The following is a 16546-nucleotide window of genomic DNA, read 5'->3' on the forward strand; positions in this document are numbered from 1 at the left end:
GATGTCAGATTCTGGAGTAGATCAGCAGAAGTTGATTGTTGTAGCTGACAGAACCCGTAGTCTCTGTCTGCTTTTTAGCCTTAGTACATACATGATGATTCCATATTGGTCCTCAGGATGTAGAAGGTTCAAGATTTCGCAATGGTAATGCCATGGAATGTCAAAGGGAAAAGGGTAAATTCTATCCTGCTTGAAATGGTTATAGAGTGATGCAGCCATTACTTGCCATTTATCAATACAAGCCTAAATATTGTTTGTACTTTTCTGCATATGAACGTGGACTGCTTTAGTATCTGAGGAATTGCAAATGGTGCTAGGTAAAAATACATGCCCGCATTCCAAAATAAACATTTTAGATTTCTTACCAAATATCCTCACCACCTTAGAGTCTTGAACCATGGAACTACCACGTGAAGCTTGGACTGTGACTTTAATATGACCATTCTCACTGAAGCTGGTTATCAGACTGTTTTCTAGGGTAAGACGAGGCTGCAAAAAAATGGTTCAAAAACATGGAAAAAATTATGTGCTTTTTGTTTTAAATAGCATTTCACGAATTATCAGCTGGCTATGTACAATGTGACATCTACCTCAAGGCTGTCCCCCAGCCACCACTGGAAGACTGTGTGGTTGGTGTTGCTGGGCCGCACTATTGCTGTCAGATTCACTCGCTGGTTCCTGCGAATGACTGGCAGTGCCTCCAGATGCACAACTTGGAGAGGTGCTGTGGAGACCAAGTACAGATGTGTCAGCAAAAACATCTGTACAGCTGCCCAATGAATCAGTTTACTGAGTGTCATCATGCTCTTAAGTACATATTTGTGCTGCAGCAAACTTACAATTCACTTGAATGTAAACCATGGCCTCATCAGACCCTGCAGTGTTTTCTGCTTTCACAGAGACACGGTAGATTCCTGGTTTCTCATATCTATGTTGAATTGGTTCATCCATCAGTGTGAGGTTGACATACATTGCCTTGAAACCATCCCCAAGATCCACTTGATATTTTGTGTTTAAAGTATCACCCTAACAAAAAACAGAAACAGCATAACAACACACCAGCATAAAGAACTGGCATTTAAAAAGAGATTAGTATGGTTTCATGAGTCACTCATGCATTCCAAAAGTCCTGGTTAAATTAAGTAACTGGATCTTGTAAGCACACTATATACCGAACCATTAAATGCATTTGCTCAGGCTCCCTGGATATCTTAATTATTAAAGGGAAATCCTGATCTAGTGCCAGGGTGTAGGAACTGGTAGTTTTATCTTTTCTCTCTTAAACTGGCTGATTTTAGCTGTGTTTTGCAATTTTGTTGATGCAAAAATAGACTAGGGACAGGAAGAATCAGCATGACTGCCTTTCCTCTCAATCAAGGCAACAAGCAATCTCTCCGGGGGTGTCAGATAAGAACAGAACTGGGCTTAGTTGTGAGGCCATCCATGGATGAATAACCACATGGTTGTCTAGGCTCAGAAATGAAGAATTTGAGGCAAGGTATGCTTATGGAGCTGAATGCTACTGAAAGTAACGCCAGGCGAGTGCACCGGTGAAAAAAATGAGCTGTATTTCTTCCTTTTAATTTATTGTTTGTTTTCTTAGTGAGAGCAAAAACAGCATCAGACATGATTCTGGATTTTGGAAGAATTGCTGTATAAAGTTCAGAATGAAATTTGTAGAATTGAAATTCTCCCAAACCCTTGATTTGTTTTCACTTTAAATATAATGATCCTGAATATGTGGACCAGGCACCTTAGTGTAATACACTTGTCTTGAACTATCACTAAATTCATTTTAGACAGCTTTATTTCCTGTTTGAAGTAATCAAATAATCACAGGCCCAGCACCTTGAAGTATTTACTGTATTCTAATTCATTGTAATATACACTGCAATTCATCATTGTAAATTTATCATTGATTAACAGGGGCATTTTTCCCTGATCCCATTAAAATACTTGAATCAAGTAATTCAAATATGTAGAGTTATTGTTGATGAGAAGCCTGAAATGAAACAGTTATGCTCAGCTATGATGATGCCACATTCTCACAAGAAGTACTAGTGACTTATGTATCATTGTCAGCTATGTACAGTGACAAAGCAAACTAACCATCCAAAGCTTGAATATTTAGTTCATTCTGAGGCTATTCATAGAATGTTGTAATCATGATAAAATATATCTATTTACAGACAGCAATAATCTAAGGTAGCAGCTGTGATCTTATTAACACATGCACTCAATTTTATTCCTGTAATTTACGTCAGAGTTACAGCTGATGCTAAAGCACTTTGTAATTGGTTCAATTTACTGGCACAAATTGGGAAGTTACACTTCCATATGAATATTACTGCACTAATTTCCACATATTTCTGTCAGAAATTTAATGCTGGGTTTTCAGGAAACAATGGTTACAATAAGCAACAGAGAGTGAAAAGCTGAACAAAACAAAGTTGGTGAAGCTGACTCTGTTTCCCTATCCCACCAATTGGGAAAACTTTACTAAAATAAAATCTATTTGCCAGTGTACTAAGTTGGCTGATTTCTGACAAGGGCACTGCATTTGCTGTCAATATCCCTGGGCCAAGGAGGAGGAATAAAACTATCTAGGGTTCACTGAATCTTAATCTGAACAGGTATAGACAAGCATGTGGTTCAATACTCATAGTCTAGTTTCACACATTTGAAAATGAGAGATATGCCAGATGGCTGTAAGTGCCCAAAGATTCATTTGCCAATATGTGTCAAATGTTTTCACAAACAAGTGAAGGCAACTTGAGGGTTGAGAAAAGAAAAGCATGAAAAGGGCAAGAGGTAGTTAACTTTTAGAGTGCTCTGCATTTCTTACATTAACTATGTAAATAATTTGCCAAGACATTATATTTGAATATGCTTCCTTTATATGTTACTTGCTTTGTCATTTCCACACAAGTATGATATTGAATATTTTGTAGTGCAACCTGTTCTAGGATGATTTTCACACTGAAGAATTATGGATTGATTTAGAAGAAGCATGCCCCAGCTGAAATTAGAAAGAATGAAGGGAAATATGGAGCCGAAATAAGTTTTAAGAAGGTGAAGAAAGACCTGCCAAGGCTGGGTGTTAAAGGAGAAGATCAAATTGCCAGGCCCTGATGGTTAAAGGTAAGGTTACCAAAGATGGTGAGAAGGAAAGAAACACGTGATGGGGCTGGATAGATTGAACTGGAAGGGACAGCTGGAAGAGGCTCATCGTCTTAATTTGAAGATGATGACAAGTTAGTCATAAGTTTCTACCAACAGGCCAATTGTGGACTTGCAGATCTTTGGACACATGAAGCAGGATGTGCTATGAGATAGCCAGGTTTGAAAGGCCGGATTTTCCTCCGTTATGTTTCCATCTCAACGGCTGCCCCTCATCATTAAGGCACTTAGAGTCAAAACATGATGCAGCTGAGTGAACCAGTTGTCATCATTTGAAAAGCTGGTAGCAAGTTCTTCCCAGCCAGTAATGTTAATGCTGACACGTTTGAAGGAGAATGTTGGAGTGTCTTTGTTGTATTTTGTTTGTGCTCCCTGGAACACTTAACCATTTGATGGGGAGATGCTTTTCCTTCAACTGAACAATGCGATTCAATAAAATTATTCCTTGAGCTAGGTTTCATAATAATGGAAATCACTACAGAACATTTCCATTCACATGGATCAGGAACAAGAATTTAATTATACTGACTCAAACTGGAATTACACACACCATTCAGCCTTCTGGAAGTGATTAGACATATTTATAACAAAGTACTGATCTGAAGCTAAGTATACTATTATGTCAGTTTAGACCTAAGGGGTCAATTAAAAAAACAATTGGCGGTATCTATACCATGCAGTCATGGCAGCTCAGGTCTTCATAACTGTTTTCTCAGCTTTCTCAATTAATCTTTCCTCATGTAACATCCATTTCTCCTGAAAGTACTGAATGTTCAGCAGGTACAGTTCCAGGCCCTTGTCCAGGTATCCATCACTTACAAGTAATTTTGCACTATGTGTCAGCAAGCTTTCTGAAAGTTTGATCCAACCCTCTTTTCATTAAATGGATAAACTGTACTTCAAACAGAAATTGAAATGTTATCTGGAGTAAAAGCACTGGCTAATTTCTTCTTTCCTCAATCAAAGATGCTGAGGCAATTTTCACCATCACGGCCATTATTAGCTATCTCAAGATAAACTGGTGGTTGCATCTTCAAAAACATGGATCAGCAATTCACTTGATAAATTCAATAGGCCCAGGGGGCACTTAGGATTTTGGGCCATTGCTATCTTTGCAACAAGTCATCATAAAATGATAGGGTAGGAAAATCCACCTTAAGCACTCAGTACAATGAGCAGTACAAATTACATCGCAGAGTATATATTTACCACAGTTATACCTACACAGGCTTTTTAACCTTTACTGTCATCGTTGCCACTTATACTGCAGACAGATTCAGTCCAGTTAAAGCAAATTTGATGACGCGACCTGTCCAGTGGCTGCATGCTTGTTTGCGTGTGCGTATGTTAAAGAAACAGAGAGAGGATCAGCAACATTATAATTACCTGATTCTGCATTATCAAGAATGTAACATCATCACCAGGATTGACTGCTAGTCTTTCTCCTTTTGTCACTATACGGAGCCCTTTAGGAGCCATTATTGGGCATCGGCGCTGCAATGAGCTCTGTCGCTTGTCTATGCCACCCTTACAGACATTCAGTGCCACCTTCCTGTACCTGTTCAGAAAAGCCAAAGTTTTAGCATTCAAACCACCTTCTATAGATACTCTTACACGATGTGTGCAGAAACAGAAGAAAAGGGGGAAAATATACTGTTTGGCGTATGATTCTGTACAATATAAATTGATTTCTATCTTCCTCTCACTTGATGTCTACGCTGGGTGAAAAGAAGTGTCCCGAGATGGCACAGTCGTTAGCACTGCTGCCTCATACTGCCAGGGTCCCAGGTTTGATTCTAGCCTTGGGTGACTATTTACAGTTTGCTCTCTGTGGCTCAGTGGGTTTCCTCTCAGCCCAAAAATGTGCAGGCTAAGTGGATTAATCATAGTGAATGTGGGATTACAGGGCTAGCGTGGGGGAGTTGGTCTGGCTGCAATACCCTTTGGAAAGTCAGTGCAAACCTGATAGGTCAAATGGCCTCTATCAGTTCTGTAGGGATTCTATGTTTCCTAACATGGAGAGAAAATCATTAATGAAAATTACTCTAAAACACCACGATTGGGAGGCTGCAAGATTACCAAATTCACAAGCAATCACAGGACTCTGAAAGAAAACAAACTATCAGCAGGCTGATCAACACCTCATTTGTCACACTTCTATTGCAAAAACACCTCAGAAAGAAGCACTTCTGTCATAGCCTTGGCTCTTGTGCTACAGTGCATACCCATTTCGTATATCAAAATCAGATTTCAGAGCAACAGAACAACAGATAAGCAACTCAAAAAGCCTACAGTCTACTGGGAAGGTAAGCCACATTGCTGACCAAAGCCTTCGTTGCCAATGCACTGCTGGCTACTTCTGAGCCTTATACCGTTTACTTATAATGGTAGTTTGGAATGGGATAGTTTAGCACTGCAGACTTTACAAAGAAGGGTCAAATGTTATTTGCTACACATAACACCAAGTTCACAGAAACTAGGGTCTGGTGAGAGGTCATTCACTTGTCAGTCTTAAGGACTTAGAATAAAAAGTGAAGAAAACCATGAAGAAAGGCAGAAATCTCAGCTTTCACACTTGAGATCTCTGAGTGGATGTGGACATTCTGCAGAACTGTGGAAAAGGCAGCATTAAAAATGGGCATTTGCTCATCACATCTGTTGTGGAGCCTTACTTCCTGGTAACCACCTTGTCTAATCTTACTGTATGGAAAAGTTCCAGTCATCTTTTCCAAGTAATTACATAAAGGTCTTTTTAAAGGATTTCTGGACTTCAACAACCATTTGCAGCAATATTCTAATCCCCTCTGTAAATCATTTCTTTTTTAACTTCTCTATCGTTCCCTTTATGATGTGTGGCAGATTTTCTGTTAGCATCTCATAAATCATTGTAAACAATATCTAGAATTTCATTGAAGAGCTGAGAAGATTGAAAGTGGGGCGTGAATCCATGATGGTGATTGGACCTGGGACAGCACTGTCTTTACAACAGCTAGTTAGGAGGTCAAGTAAGGCAGTGTCCCTCTTCTTAGAGTTAATCTGCCTCAGTTAGATAGCTGGCAAATTGGTAGTGCTACTAAAGAAGGAAAAGGAATGTTCCCTATGTTGAGACATTCTCCAAAGCAAGAAACATTTTATATTGGAGTTAGGCAAGTTGCACTTTCCAGCTGTGGTGCCACATCCAAGGGTCATGGAGTGAAAATGAAAAAAGAGCATATTTCAACCGTTAGTGAATGTTTTTCTGCTTTTCAATATTCAGTTGGTCCGCATCATTCAGATTTAGTCTGGGGAGCTAATATACGCACATCAAGGGGCTGAACAATATTCACAAGGCCTCAAGTAATCTTTCCCACATGATATTGGTCAATCACACATCACAGACAATCATCGATAAAGTGGGATTTGGAAATGTCCCAGATAAACAAACTTTTTCTTTGTGTAGTCTTATTTTCCACATCTCTTTGTTCCAGTTCTTGCAACCACTTTTCTTTATCCAGCATTTCTTGTGGACAAGGGGATTTGTGTTTCTGAAATTTCTCTTTGGGAGGGTTTTGCAACTGAATATCATCATCACCTTTAATTTTGTGCCATCCGCTATGCAAGATGGAACTGCTGTGAGCCACAATGTGTTATGACCAGATGTCTTTATAAGCGCAGCTTTCCCATCAGTGTAGGCAATGGTCATTTTCGTTGGCTTGTTCATGTTTATCTGACTTTCACTGCTATCACTAATGTTGGCCAATCAATGCACATTTTTCTCACAATGCAGGATGACAAAACAGTGGAATTTGATGGTTTTATCATCAAGGTCAGGTGGCAGATGCTGTGAAGTTTTCATTTTCTGAGGGGGTATCAAATCTCCCCTGAATCTTGTGCACTACCTAGCACTGAATTCTGAAATACCATTCTTCCTCACATTTTTAATGGCATAGAGTCAGATGGCTCCAGAGGCGATATGACCATTTTGCTAACGTTTGTTAACCCATTCTGCCAATGTTTTCTCCAGTTTAAATTGATTTGTGCCTTTGTCACTCTGAAAGGCATTGTGATACATCAAATAGTATGCATTAGGCTTGTCAAATGGATGGAAGACTGCTAGAAGAATTAAAAGAGTGAAAATTTGTAAATGTCCACTTGCACCTTTAAATTAAAGAATCGGACTAATTATTAGTAAGCCATCAGTAATTAGAAAACAGTTTGAATCCTGAAAATCTTAGGTCACTTTTCCATAAACTTTATAAAAAAAAACTTCTTTTAAGCCAAATGTTGTGGAGTCACTTATTACACAAGATTTACTTTTACACAAATAAGTACTGTATAAATACTGCAGCTACAAAAGCAAGTTGAACAAATAACTCATTTCTGATACTGTGAAACCAATTTACACAATTTACAAGGCACAAGTCACAGCACGATGGGATATTCTCCAGTTGCCAGTTGCAACAACACTCAAGAAGCTCAACACCAAATAACACCGAAAAACCTTTTTGAGTATATGAGTGGGGACGTCATATTCTGGCTAAACAGAACATTGGCTAGGCCACTTTGGAATACTGCGTTCAATTCTGGTCTCTCTGTTTTGAAAAGATGTTGTAAAACTTGAAAGGGTTCAGAAAAGATTTGCAAGGACGTTGCCAGGGTTGGAGCGTTTGAGCGATAGGGAGAGGCTGAATAGGCTGGGGCTATTTTCCCAGGAGCATTGGAGGCTGAGGGGTGACCTTACAGAAGTTTATAAAATCATGAGGGACATGGATAGGGTGAATAGCCAAGGTCTTTTCCCTAGGTAGAGGAGTCCAAAACTAGAGGGCACAGGTTTAGGATGAGAGGGGAAAGATTTAAAAGGGAACTAAGGGGCAATGTTTTCATGCAGAGGGTGATGCGTGTACGGAATAAGCTGCCAGGGGAAGTGGTGGAGGAGGCGGGTACAGTTACAACATTCAAAAGACATCTGGATGGGTAAATGAACAGGAAGGGGAAAGAGGGATATGGGTCAAATGCTAGAAAATGGGACTAGATTAATTTAGGATGTCTTGTCAGCATGGGTGATTTGGACAAAAGGGTGTGTTTCCGTGCTATACAGATCTATGACCTACTCCGGGACAATTGGAAATGAGCAACAAATGTTGACCTTGCCAAAAATGGTCATTACACAAGAGCATTTTAACAAAGTGCCTGCTAGAGCAACACCCCATTCTCTGCCAGTGATATGCAAAGGCAGGATTGTGAAGAATTTACAAGCTGCATTGCAGCAACTTGCCAAGCCCCTTTGAAATCATTTTTGAAACCTGCAACCTCTACCATCCAGAACAACAGCAAGACGCAATGGAAATGACCCCTTGCAAGTCTCTTCCGAGTCACACACCAAACTGCTTCAGAATGGGGTGTTGCTCAAGCAGGCACTTTATTAAAATGCTCTTGTGTAATAATAATTTATGGAAAGGTCAACATTTGTTGCTCATTTCTTTACTGGTGGAGTGTCAAAATCTTGGAATTCCCTTTGTAACAGCACTGTGGGCGTACCAAAACCACACGGCCTGAATGGTTGAGGAATAGGCCTCAGCACCAGCACTGATGGTGACAAATCCTGGCCTTAACATTGATGCTCACGTCTCAAGAATGCGTTTTGAAAATATACTTTGTAGTGTTCCACTGGAGTTTCTGCTCAGTTCCTCTATTACAGTGTGAAAACAGGAGAAACTCCAAAAAAAATGGCCATCATCTTACATTAGGATCTTCAGTTGCATGGTAAGATTGGAGAAGTTGGGACTGATGTTTCCTTACAGGAGAAAATGCTTAGAGGAGTTTTAATACAGGTATAAAAATGAGCTGGACTGAGTAGACGGCAAAAACAATGCCCATTTGTGGAAACATCATGAATCAGAGCACACAGAGAGAAGGTAACAGGCAGAAAAATCAGTAACGAAAATCTTTTTCAAACGGCAAGTAGTTATGATTTGAAAACTACCACTTTGTTTTAATTCTTGGGGCTCTTTCACAAGCATCCAGAGTGTTTTTCATAGAAAAGCAGGCAGGAAATGAAAATAGGCTGGCAAGCAAAAGCACAACATTGAGCATCAAGGTGTTTTCAATGTTCCATAAGGTTATTCCTTGGATATCAGATTAAGCCAATTGGCAGCAGACATTTGAATCCCTTATTTCTATCAAGCCTGGAGAAGTATACTAAAAATGTGTGCATGTTTTAGTCCCATTTCTGGTTCACCAGGAAGGCTTACAACCACGACAATCATTTGGTCGCTCAGATCACCATTTAAAATATCAGACAGGCTCCTTGTCATGCTGCCTTGGCCTAACTGACCTGTTTATACAAGATGGCAGTTAAATTGCATGGTTCCTGAAAGCAGGCACAGGGATCAAGATGCATGCCAGGTCACTGTCATGTCAGCAGCACGCTAACTTCATGCTGTCTACTCCACTGAATGATTTGTGTCTTCAGTCACTACTATCTGTATTGTTCATTGCCTGAAAGCTTCAGCAGTGAATCAATACACCACTTAAAACTAGTTGCATCTTTTCTACGGGTAATGTTGGAGCAGGTGCTCAGAGTCAGGTTGAAGTGACTTGGAAAAACTGAGGAATGACAACATGGGAGAGGCTGGGCTCCAATGTTTTTTGGGGGCTGCGCTGGTGATCTCAGAAGAGGAGATGGAAAGGAGGCGATTTAGACACACAATCAAAAGTGGGGAACACAAAGATTGGTGCGTAGGTCAATACAAGGATGCCATATTATACAAACTCCAGAACAATGCTTTATTACAGCCCATCAATCACCAAGCCACAATCTCTGAGTTTACACCTAATATCCATGTGCTACTTAATCCATACTCTTAGCACTGCTGCAAGCCTCATTTTCATACCACATGCATTTAACAATGACTTCAACCATGACAGAAGCATCAGCCAAACTGACTATACCATTCACTGGAATCACTGGGTGGCCAGAGGAGGCATGATGGCAGAATGGGGGAAACAGGGGCCTGAGAGAATGTGGCAGGAATAGCTGCATGTAATTCCTGATGTCGGGAAAGCTGTACCAAATTACTTTGGGTTGGCATGGGCCCAACACAGGATTCCTGCCAACTGGCAGTACGGGATGTTGATGATTCATATTAATGCTATACTTGAAAGCAATTATTCTGGAGCTATTCATTAGCGTTGGCTCCGAGATTTATGGCACACACAGAGCTTCCCAAAACCCCCTAAGACTGACCACCAAATTCAGTTGGATTTGACAGCATCTCCTCAGAGAGGAGTGGCGTTCTGCCTGATAGAGGGATCTGCATCAGGAATGGGGCTGCAGGAGTTGCAGAAGCATGTGAAAGTCAACCCCGCTATCTGGTAACCCTCTTCCCAGAAATCCACAATCTCACCAAACCTAGTGTTCAGAGATTCCATGATGATTCCCCGGCTAGACCTTGGGGCATCGTTGCTGATTGGCTGGCAGCTCTCTAAGGTGGAATTCCAAGACTAGTGGTAACGTGAGGACACTAGGAGCAGCAGGTCTCCCTGACAGAAATTAAGCTGGTCTCCCATTGGTGACGGGGTTATGGGAAACCCCTTCATCAGTAGTAAATCCCAATCACCATCACAGTATCATCTCTCTTTCAGGAAAGGGCATTACAAAATTGGAGGTCACAGAAACTAAGCTGAAGAGAACAGCCTTGTCAGAATGTTAGAACTGTCACGACTGGAATGAATACCACTGCAGGTTCCCCTCCATAATTCACACCATCCTGATTTGGAAATATATTATTGTTCCTTCACTGTCACCGGATCAAAATCCTGGAACTCCCTCCTTAACACTATCGTGGATCTCTATTTACATCAGCCAGACTACACTGGTTCAAGAAGGTACCTCAACACCTTCTCAAGGGCAATTGGGGAGGTCAATAAATGCTGGTCCACCCATCAATGTCCACATTCTATGCATAAATTATGACAAATAATATTAGGAAACAGTGCCGCTTAATATAGGAAAAAGAATTGTTGAGGCAATGTCCAGTGGAAGTGTTGAAATCATTGAGATGACAGTATTCTGATGATTAGGCATTATTTTCAAATCCCATGTATCTCTCATTCTACATTCTCTGATGCTATTATTAACACACGTCTTTTACATTTCCCCCTCAAATAACACAGTACTATACCCTTACCCTCATGTCTTTTTTCTTTTCCAGACAGTTAAGAAGAGAAACTTGGTTATGATAGAATACTGAAAAGGCAGATATGATGAAGATGCGACACCATCACTTCATTTCACATTCACAGCCACTAGCTCAGAAGCTTCCACTGTGTATAACTTACAGAGGTAGGATATGATCTGCTACAATCATGGGGAGGTACCAAGCAAAGGTCACCACTGGCCAGGGCCATATTTGCTCCTACATTTAGTGGCCTTATCTGGTTGTTTACATATTAGTTTGTGGAGTCTCATTGTGCTGAAATAGACTGCTGTGTTTTCTAGGGTTAAAGAATGACTACATTGCAAAGGCACTTGGTTCCAAAATACTTTGGGATGTCACTATAAATTCTTTACTATCCAGGTAGTGAAGGTTGAAATTTATTCCACGAGACTCATATCCAAATGGGTAATTCATCAATACAGAGAAGAAACACATAGGGGGAACCAACTGTCTTATCTTCAACAAAAACTGCCCTTTAATTAGAAGGTTGTTGTAACCAAAATGGTACGAACATACACAAAGCCTGCGTGGGGTAGAGGGACCAGAGACAAAGAATTATAAATTTTTCTTTTTTGACATGTTTGGTACTTACCCAGAGCTTTTGGTGTATGTATGTCCAAATTTACAGTCTTCAGAAGGCGAGTCTGGATTGTACCAAAATGCTGGGACACATCTGCCATTAGCTTGTTGTTCAAAACCGTAGTCACTGCAAAAGGTGCAACAATGGTCAATGAAGATTAAATAGGTGAAAGTGTTGAAACAACACTAAAATAATTGTATGGGTGTAAAATTGATGCTGAGCATCAGATGGCCTTTATAGAGATTATTTCATTTCCTGTTATTTCTAGAACAGGTGTCAAGTTGAATATTTACACTAGAATTCAATATAACCTGTACAGTAAAGAAACTCCCCACTAGGCTGGGTGTTATACAATGAGGTAGAAATTCCTTATTAAGGCATCGAATTAACGTAACTTGATTTACCTTGTCAATGCTTCACAGTGGTAAGCATGTGCCTGGTCTAATTATCGGGAGTAGAATTTGAAGTTGATTTCCAAACTTATCTCTACTTAGTAAATGATCATGTCTGGTTTATTTTCATATATTGCATTTTGTTGCTGTATAAGTCGATATGTGTATATAATACAAAATGTAGTTGAAACATTTTAATTCCTACACTGAAGAAACTATTGGAATGCAATCACCATATGTTTACGTGATGATAATACGGGCAGTAAATTTTTAGAATTGCACATTTACCAAGTGTTTTGCAAGGTCCTTGTGTATAGCTTCATGATGTCAACACAGCTTGATTGCAAATGTATATTCAGCAACTCTATGAAAATCACACTGCCTTGATTACAAAAACCTGAAGCATGTTGCAAAATAGCAACAGCATTGGCAATATGGCATCGAACATGAATTCTTAGGAATGGCTGGATAGATTTGCAAACTAGCATTCTCAAATTAGAATATAATGCCCCTCAAATTTCTGTGCACAAGATTCTCTACTAGGAGCATCCATTTGTTACTATCTCAAAATGAAGATAAGTTAATGGCTTAAAATTCAGCTCATTCTGTGCAAGCCATCATTTAATATCTGCAAAGTATTTTCTCTTTTAATTCAACGCAGGTTGGTGTCAGATGGAAACAAACTACAGCAGTTCTGTGATGAACTCACATGATTTGTCAGGCAGATCTTTTGGATATATTTAATCAAATGATTCAGAACAACATCACTGTTTCAATATGTTATGACTAAGTGCTAAACTACACAAACTCCACTCCCATAATGTGTTTTACAGAAAATACATGCCTAGCATGTGCTTCACAGAACTAAAAGTTCAGTAATTCAAATTTCAATTTGTGCTAATTATTTGATTTCAATGAGAGTGGAATTTAGAATACATTCAATGGGCTCATGGAGACGGAGGTGAAATCAGGGTTCCCAGCTCATTAAGCTTATGGAGTAACTGGAAGTCAAAATTATTGAAAAGGAAGGGGAGAATTTTGAAGAAACACCATACCACCAATTGTGGGAAAAAACTGTGGATCGAACCTGTGAAATTTTAAAAAAATACCAGAAATGCAAGAAATATGGAACAGGCTGGGGAACATCAGAGAGTAAACAGTAATCGGTGATTAAACCCGCTCGCTGTTCCTGCAAGCTAATAATTATTAGCTACTTCCATCATGTTTATTTTTGCATATCACACATAGGCTAGTGTTCACAATGAAAGCATAAACTAAACAGGGCAAGAATTGCAATATTTCTCAGTACTTAAACTCTTAAGATTATATGAAGCAATTTCTAATCTTGCTATTTGTTATTCTAATATAGTAGACAGGCCCCAGGGTAAACTGTTAAAGAAACAGATAATTACCATTCAAAATCAAACTCTGTGCATTGGCAAAGTTTTGATGTAAGGGCTGACGTGAAGTTCTTTCCTTTAATGCACCATGAGGATCTTTTTCGTTTACGGAATTGTCTCTGCTCTCCCATGATGCAATCCTTATCCTAAGCAGAAACATACTGATGATTAGTATGAACATGTTAATATATTATAGAACCACAAAATGATAGAGCACAGAAGGTAGCCACTCATACCATTGTGCCTGCACTGGCTCTTTGGTGCAATTACTTAATTATTCCCATTCCCCTGCTTAATCCCCATAGCACTGTGCATTTTCCCTTCATGATTTGAATCAGTTCTGTTTGGAATGATACTACTGAACTTGTTTCCACAAACCCTACAAGACTGTCACGGTGGCTCAGTAGTTAACACTGCAAGCCTCACAGTGCCAGGAACCCAGGTTCGATTCCAGACTCAGATGAGTGTCTGTGCAGAGTCTGCACATTCTCCCCATGTCTGCGTGGGTTTCCTCTGGGTGCTCTGGGTTCCTCATACAGTCCAAAGATGTGCAGGCTAGGTGGATCGACCATGCTAAATTGCCTGTAGTGTTCAGGGGTTTGTGAGTTATAGGGGTATGGATCTGGGTGGGATGCTGCAAGGGGCAGTGTGGACTTGTTGGGCTGAATGGCCTGTTTCCACACTGTAGAGAATCTACTCTACTCTAACCAGCTATGCATCCCAGCTCATAACAACTAATTGTTGATTTGACAAAAATTGCACAGAACAGGTAACAAAATGGTAACATCAAATGGTGTCTTTTTTAAAAAGTCATTCATGGGATGAGGGTGTTGTTGGCTAGGCCAGCTCATCCTAATTGTTGTGGGCCCAGAGTCACATGTAGGCCAGACTAGATAAGGCTGGCAGTTTTTTTCCCTGAAGGACATTAGTGAACCAGATGGGTTTTTCTGATAGTTGGCAATGGATTGATGGTCATCATCAGATTCTTTGTATTGAATTTAAATTCCACTATCTGTCATGGTGGGATTCAAACCCAGGTCCCCAGAACATTACCTATGTTTCTGGATCAACAGGGCACCGATAATTCCACTGGGCTGTCATCTCTCCTATTGTGGGAGTACATTTGGTAAATTACCCTCCCCTCTATTTACATTGGTCATGTAGACTGGGGATGGACATTTCACTGTGCACTCGGTTAGGAAAATCACAAATCTATCCAGAAAGAATATATGTTTTCATTACCCACAGCAGGCAAGTTGGAATATTTTCACTTGGTGGTAACTCATAGAATGTCACTGCAGGATTCCCATATACCATCTCCTCCATTGGTTAAAGCTACTGATTGATTTCTCCCTTTCCCGACCTTTCTGCCACTATTCAAAAGCTACACTAACTCTTCATTATCCATGGATTTTCTACCTGTGGAACTGCGCACTCAGGAAGTTGGTCCCAGACTCAGTCCATTCTTCCCAATTGACCCAACCCACCTGATTGTGTGTCCTTCATCGTAGAGAGGAGACTTACATTATAGAAGTATCCATGATTTTTGTTATCCACAGGAGGTCTATGCCCCTATCCCAGTGGATAACGAGGATCTGTCGTATATTAAGACTCAGGGCCTGGGGGATTGGACAGCGAGAGCAAAGGGAATGACTGTCCTCATCATTCCATTTGCAGGTTATAATAATGCCAGAAGCGAGGAACACTGCAAGCAGCTTCAGCCAGAGCTGATACAAAGACCTTTTGAAGGCACTTGAAAGCAAAAACTGCCTTCTGAAGCCAGGCTCCCGAGAGCATGCTGTAAGCTACAATTTCAAATGCAGGACCCACAACTTTGAAAAATATGGAACATGATTTGAAATTAAAGAATTTGGGAGAGCACATTTTAATAGCGATACTTCCTTTACTTAATCTTACAAAGTTTACAATACAGTATATCCAGGTAATTCACAGTTAATACTTCTCCATGCCTAATGCCAACTATTGTTCTTGTTGAAATGTTGCTTGTTTGACCTGCAGGCTGTAAACAGTCGCTGGTTGAATGTGTAACACACCAGTGACTAATTGCAATATTTCTCAGTACTTAAACTCTTAAGATTATATTAAGCAATTTCTCACAACTATGCATTTTGAGCTGACTTAGGTAGAAGTGATACAGCACACATATTTTATCAATGGTGTCTACGTTACTGGGCTTTACAAAAAGCAGTAAAATTTAACTATTTTTCTGCCGTGAGGACAATTGGCAATTTAGGCTCATATTGAAATGAAAAAAATAGTGTTACTTTTCAGAAGTTTTTTTTGCTGGAATTTATATTCAAATAAATTTTACACATCGCCGAACTTCCATGAACTAACTGAATCAGTGGAAAATAATTTAATGTTTCTGCATTTAAAAATGTATGTGTTTACAATAATTCTGTTAATAAAGCAAGTCTTCACTTTAGGTTGCCTTGCTTAAGTTAATTTTTTTTCCAATGCTTTATTTTGATGGTCTGTTTCTTCTAATTAAGTTGGCGTTTCTGCTTTATCATAATCATCACAGCCTAGATCCTGTCTCCTCCTTCATTCCCCTATCCTGACTTTGCCTCCTTCTGCCCTCTCTTCCACACCTCCCCACACCCACACCCCCAGACACCCCCACACCTCATCCTCCCTGGCTTTGGGTCCCCCTGCCCTGCCTCGGCCTAGCTTCCCGCCCTCTGTTCTTACCTAATGTCCACCTGGGAAAACTTGTCAGTGCTGTTGGGCAGGATTTAAGCTAGGTTATCAAGGGATGGGAACTTCAGAGTGAAT

General features: G+C 40.0%; 1 protein-coding gene across 4 annotated transcripts in view; it reads right to left on the reverse strand.

The window, feature by feature from the left end:
• The window catches only part of sorcs2 (sortilin-related VPS10 domain containing receptor 2), a 569963-nt gene that overhangs the window by 44074 nt on the left and 509343 nt on the right, over positions 1–16546 (reverse strand). For all 4 annotated transcript variants that reach the window (XM_048531558.2, XM_048531550.2, XM_048531562.2 and 1 more), the window contains 6 exons: positions 13763–13896; positions 11971–12084; positions 4567–4738; positions 840–1026; positions 591–724; positions 366–489 (listed from right to left, as the gene is read on the reverse strand). In XM_048531558.2, coding sequence (XP_048387515.1) covers positions 366–489; positions 591–724; positions 840–1026; positions 4567–4738; positions 11971–12084; positions 13763–13896 — 865 coding nt within the window. The remainder of the gene's footprint in view (positions 1–365; positions 490–590; positions 725–839; positions 1027–4566; positions 4739–11970; positions 12085–13762; positions 13897–16546) is intronic.

The sequence above is a fragment of the Stegostoma tigrinum genome, chromosome 1 (assembly GCF_030684315.1).
Source record: "Stegostoma tigrinum isolate sSteTig4 chromosome 1, sSteTig4.hap1, whole genome shotgun sequence".
Classification (NCBI taxonomy): domain Eukaryota; kingdom Metazoa; phylum Chordata; class Chondrichthyes; order Orectolobiformes; family Stegostomatidae; genus Stegostoma; species Stegostoma tigrinum.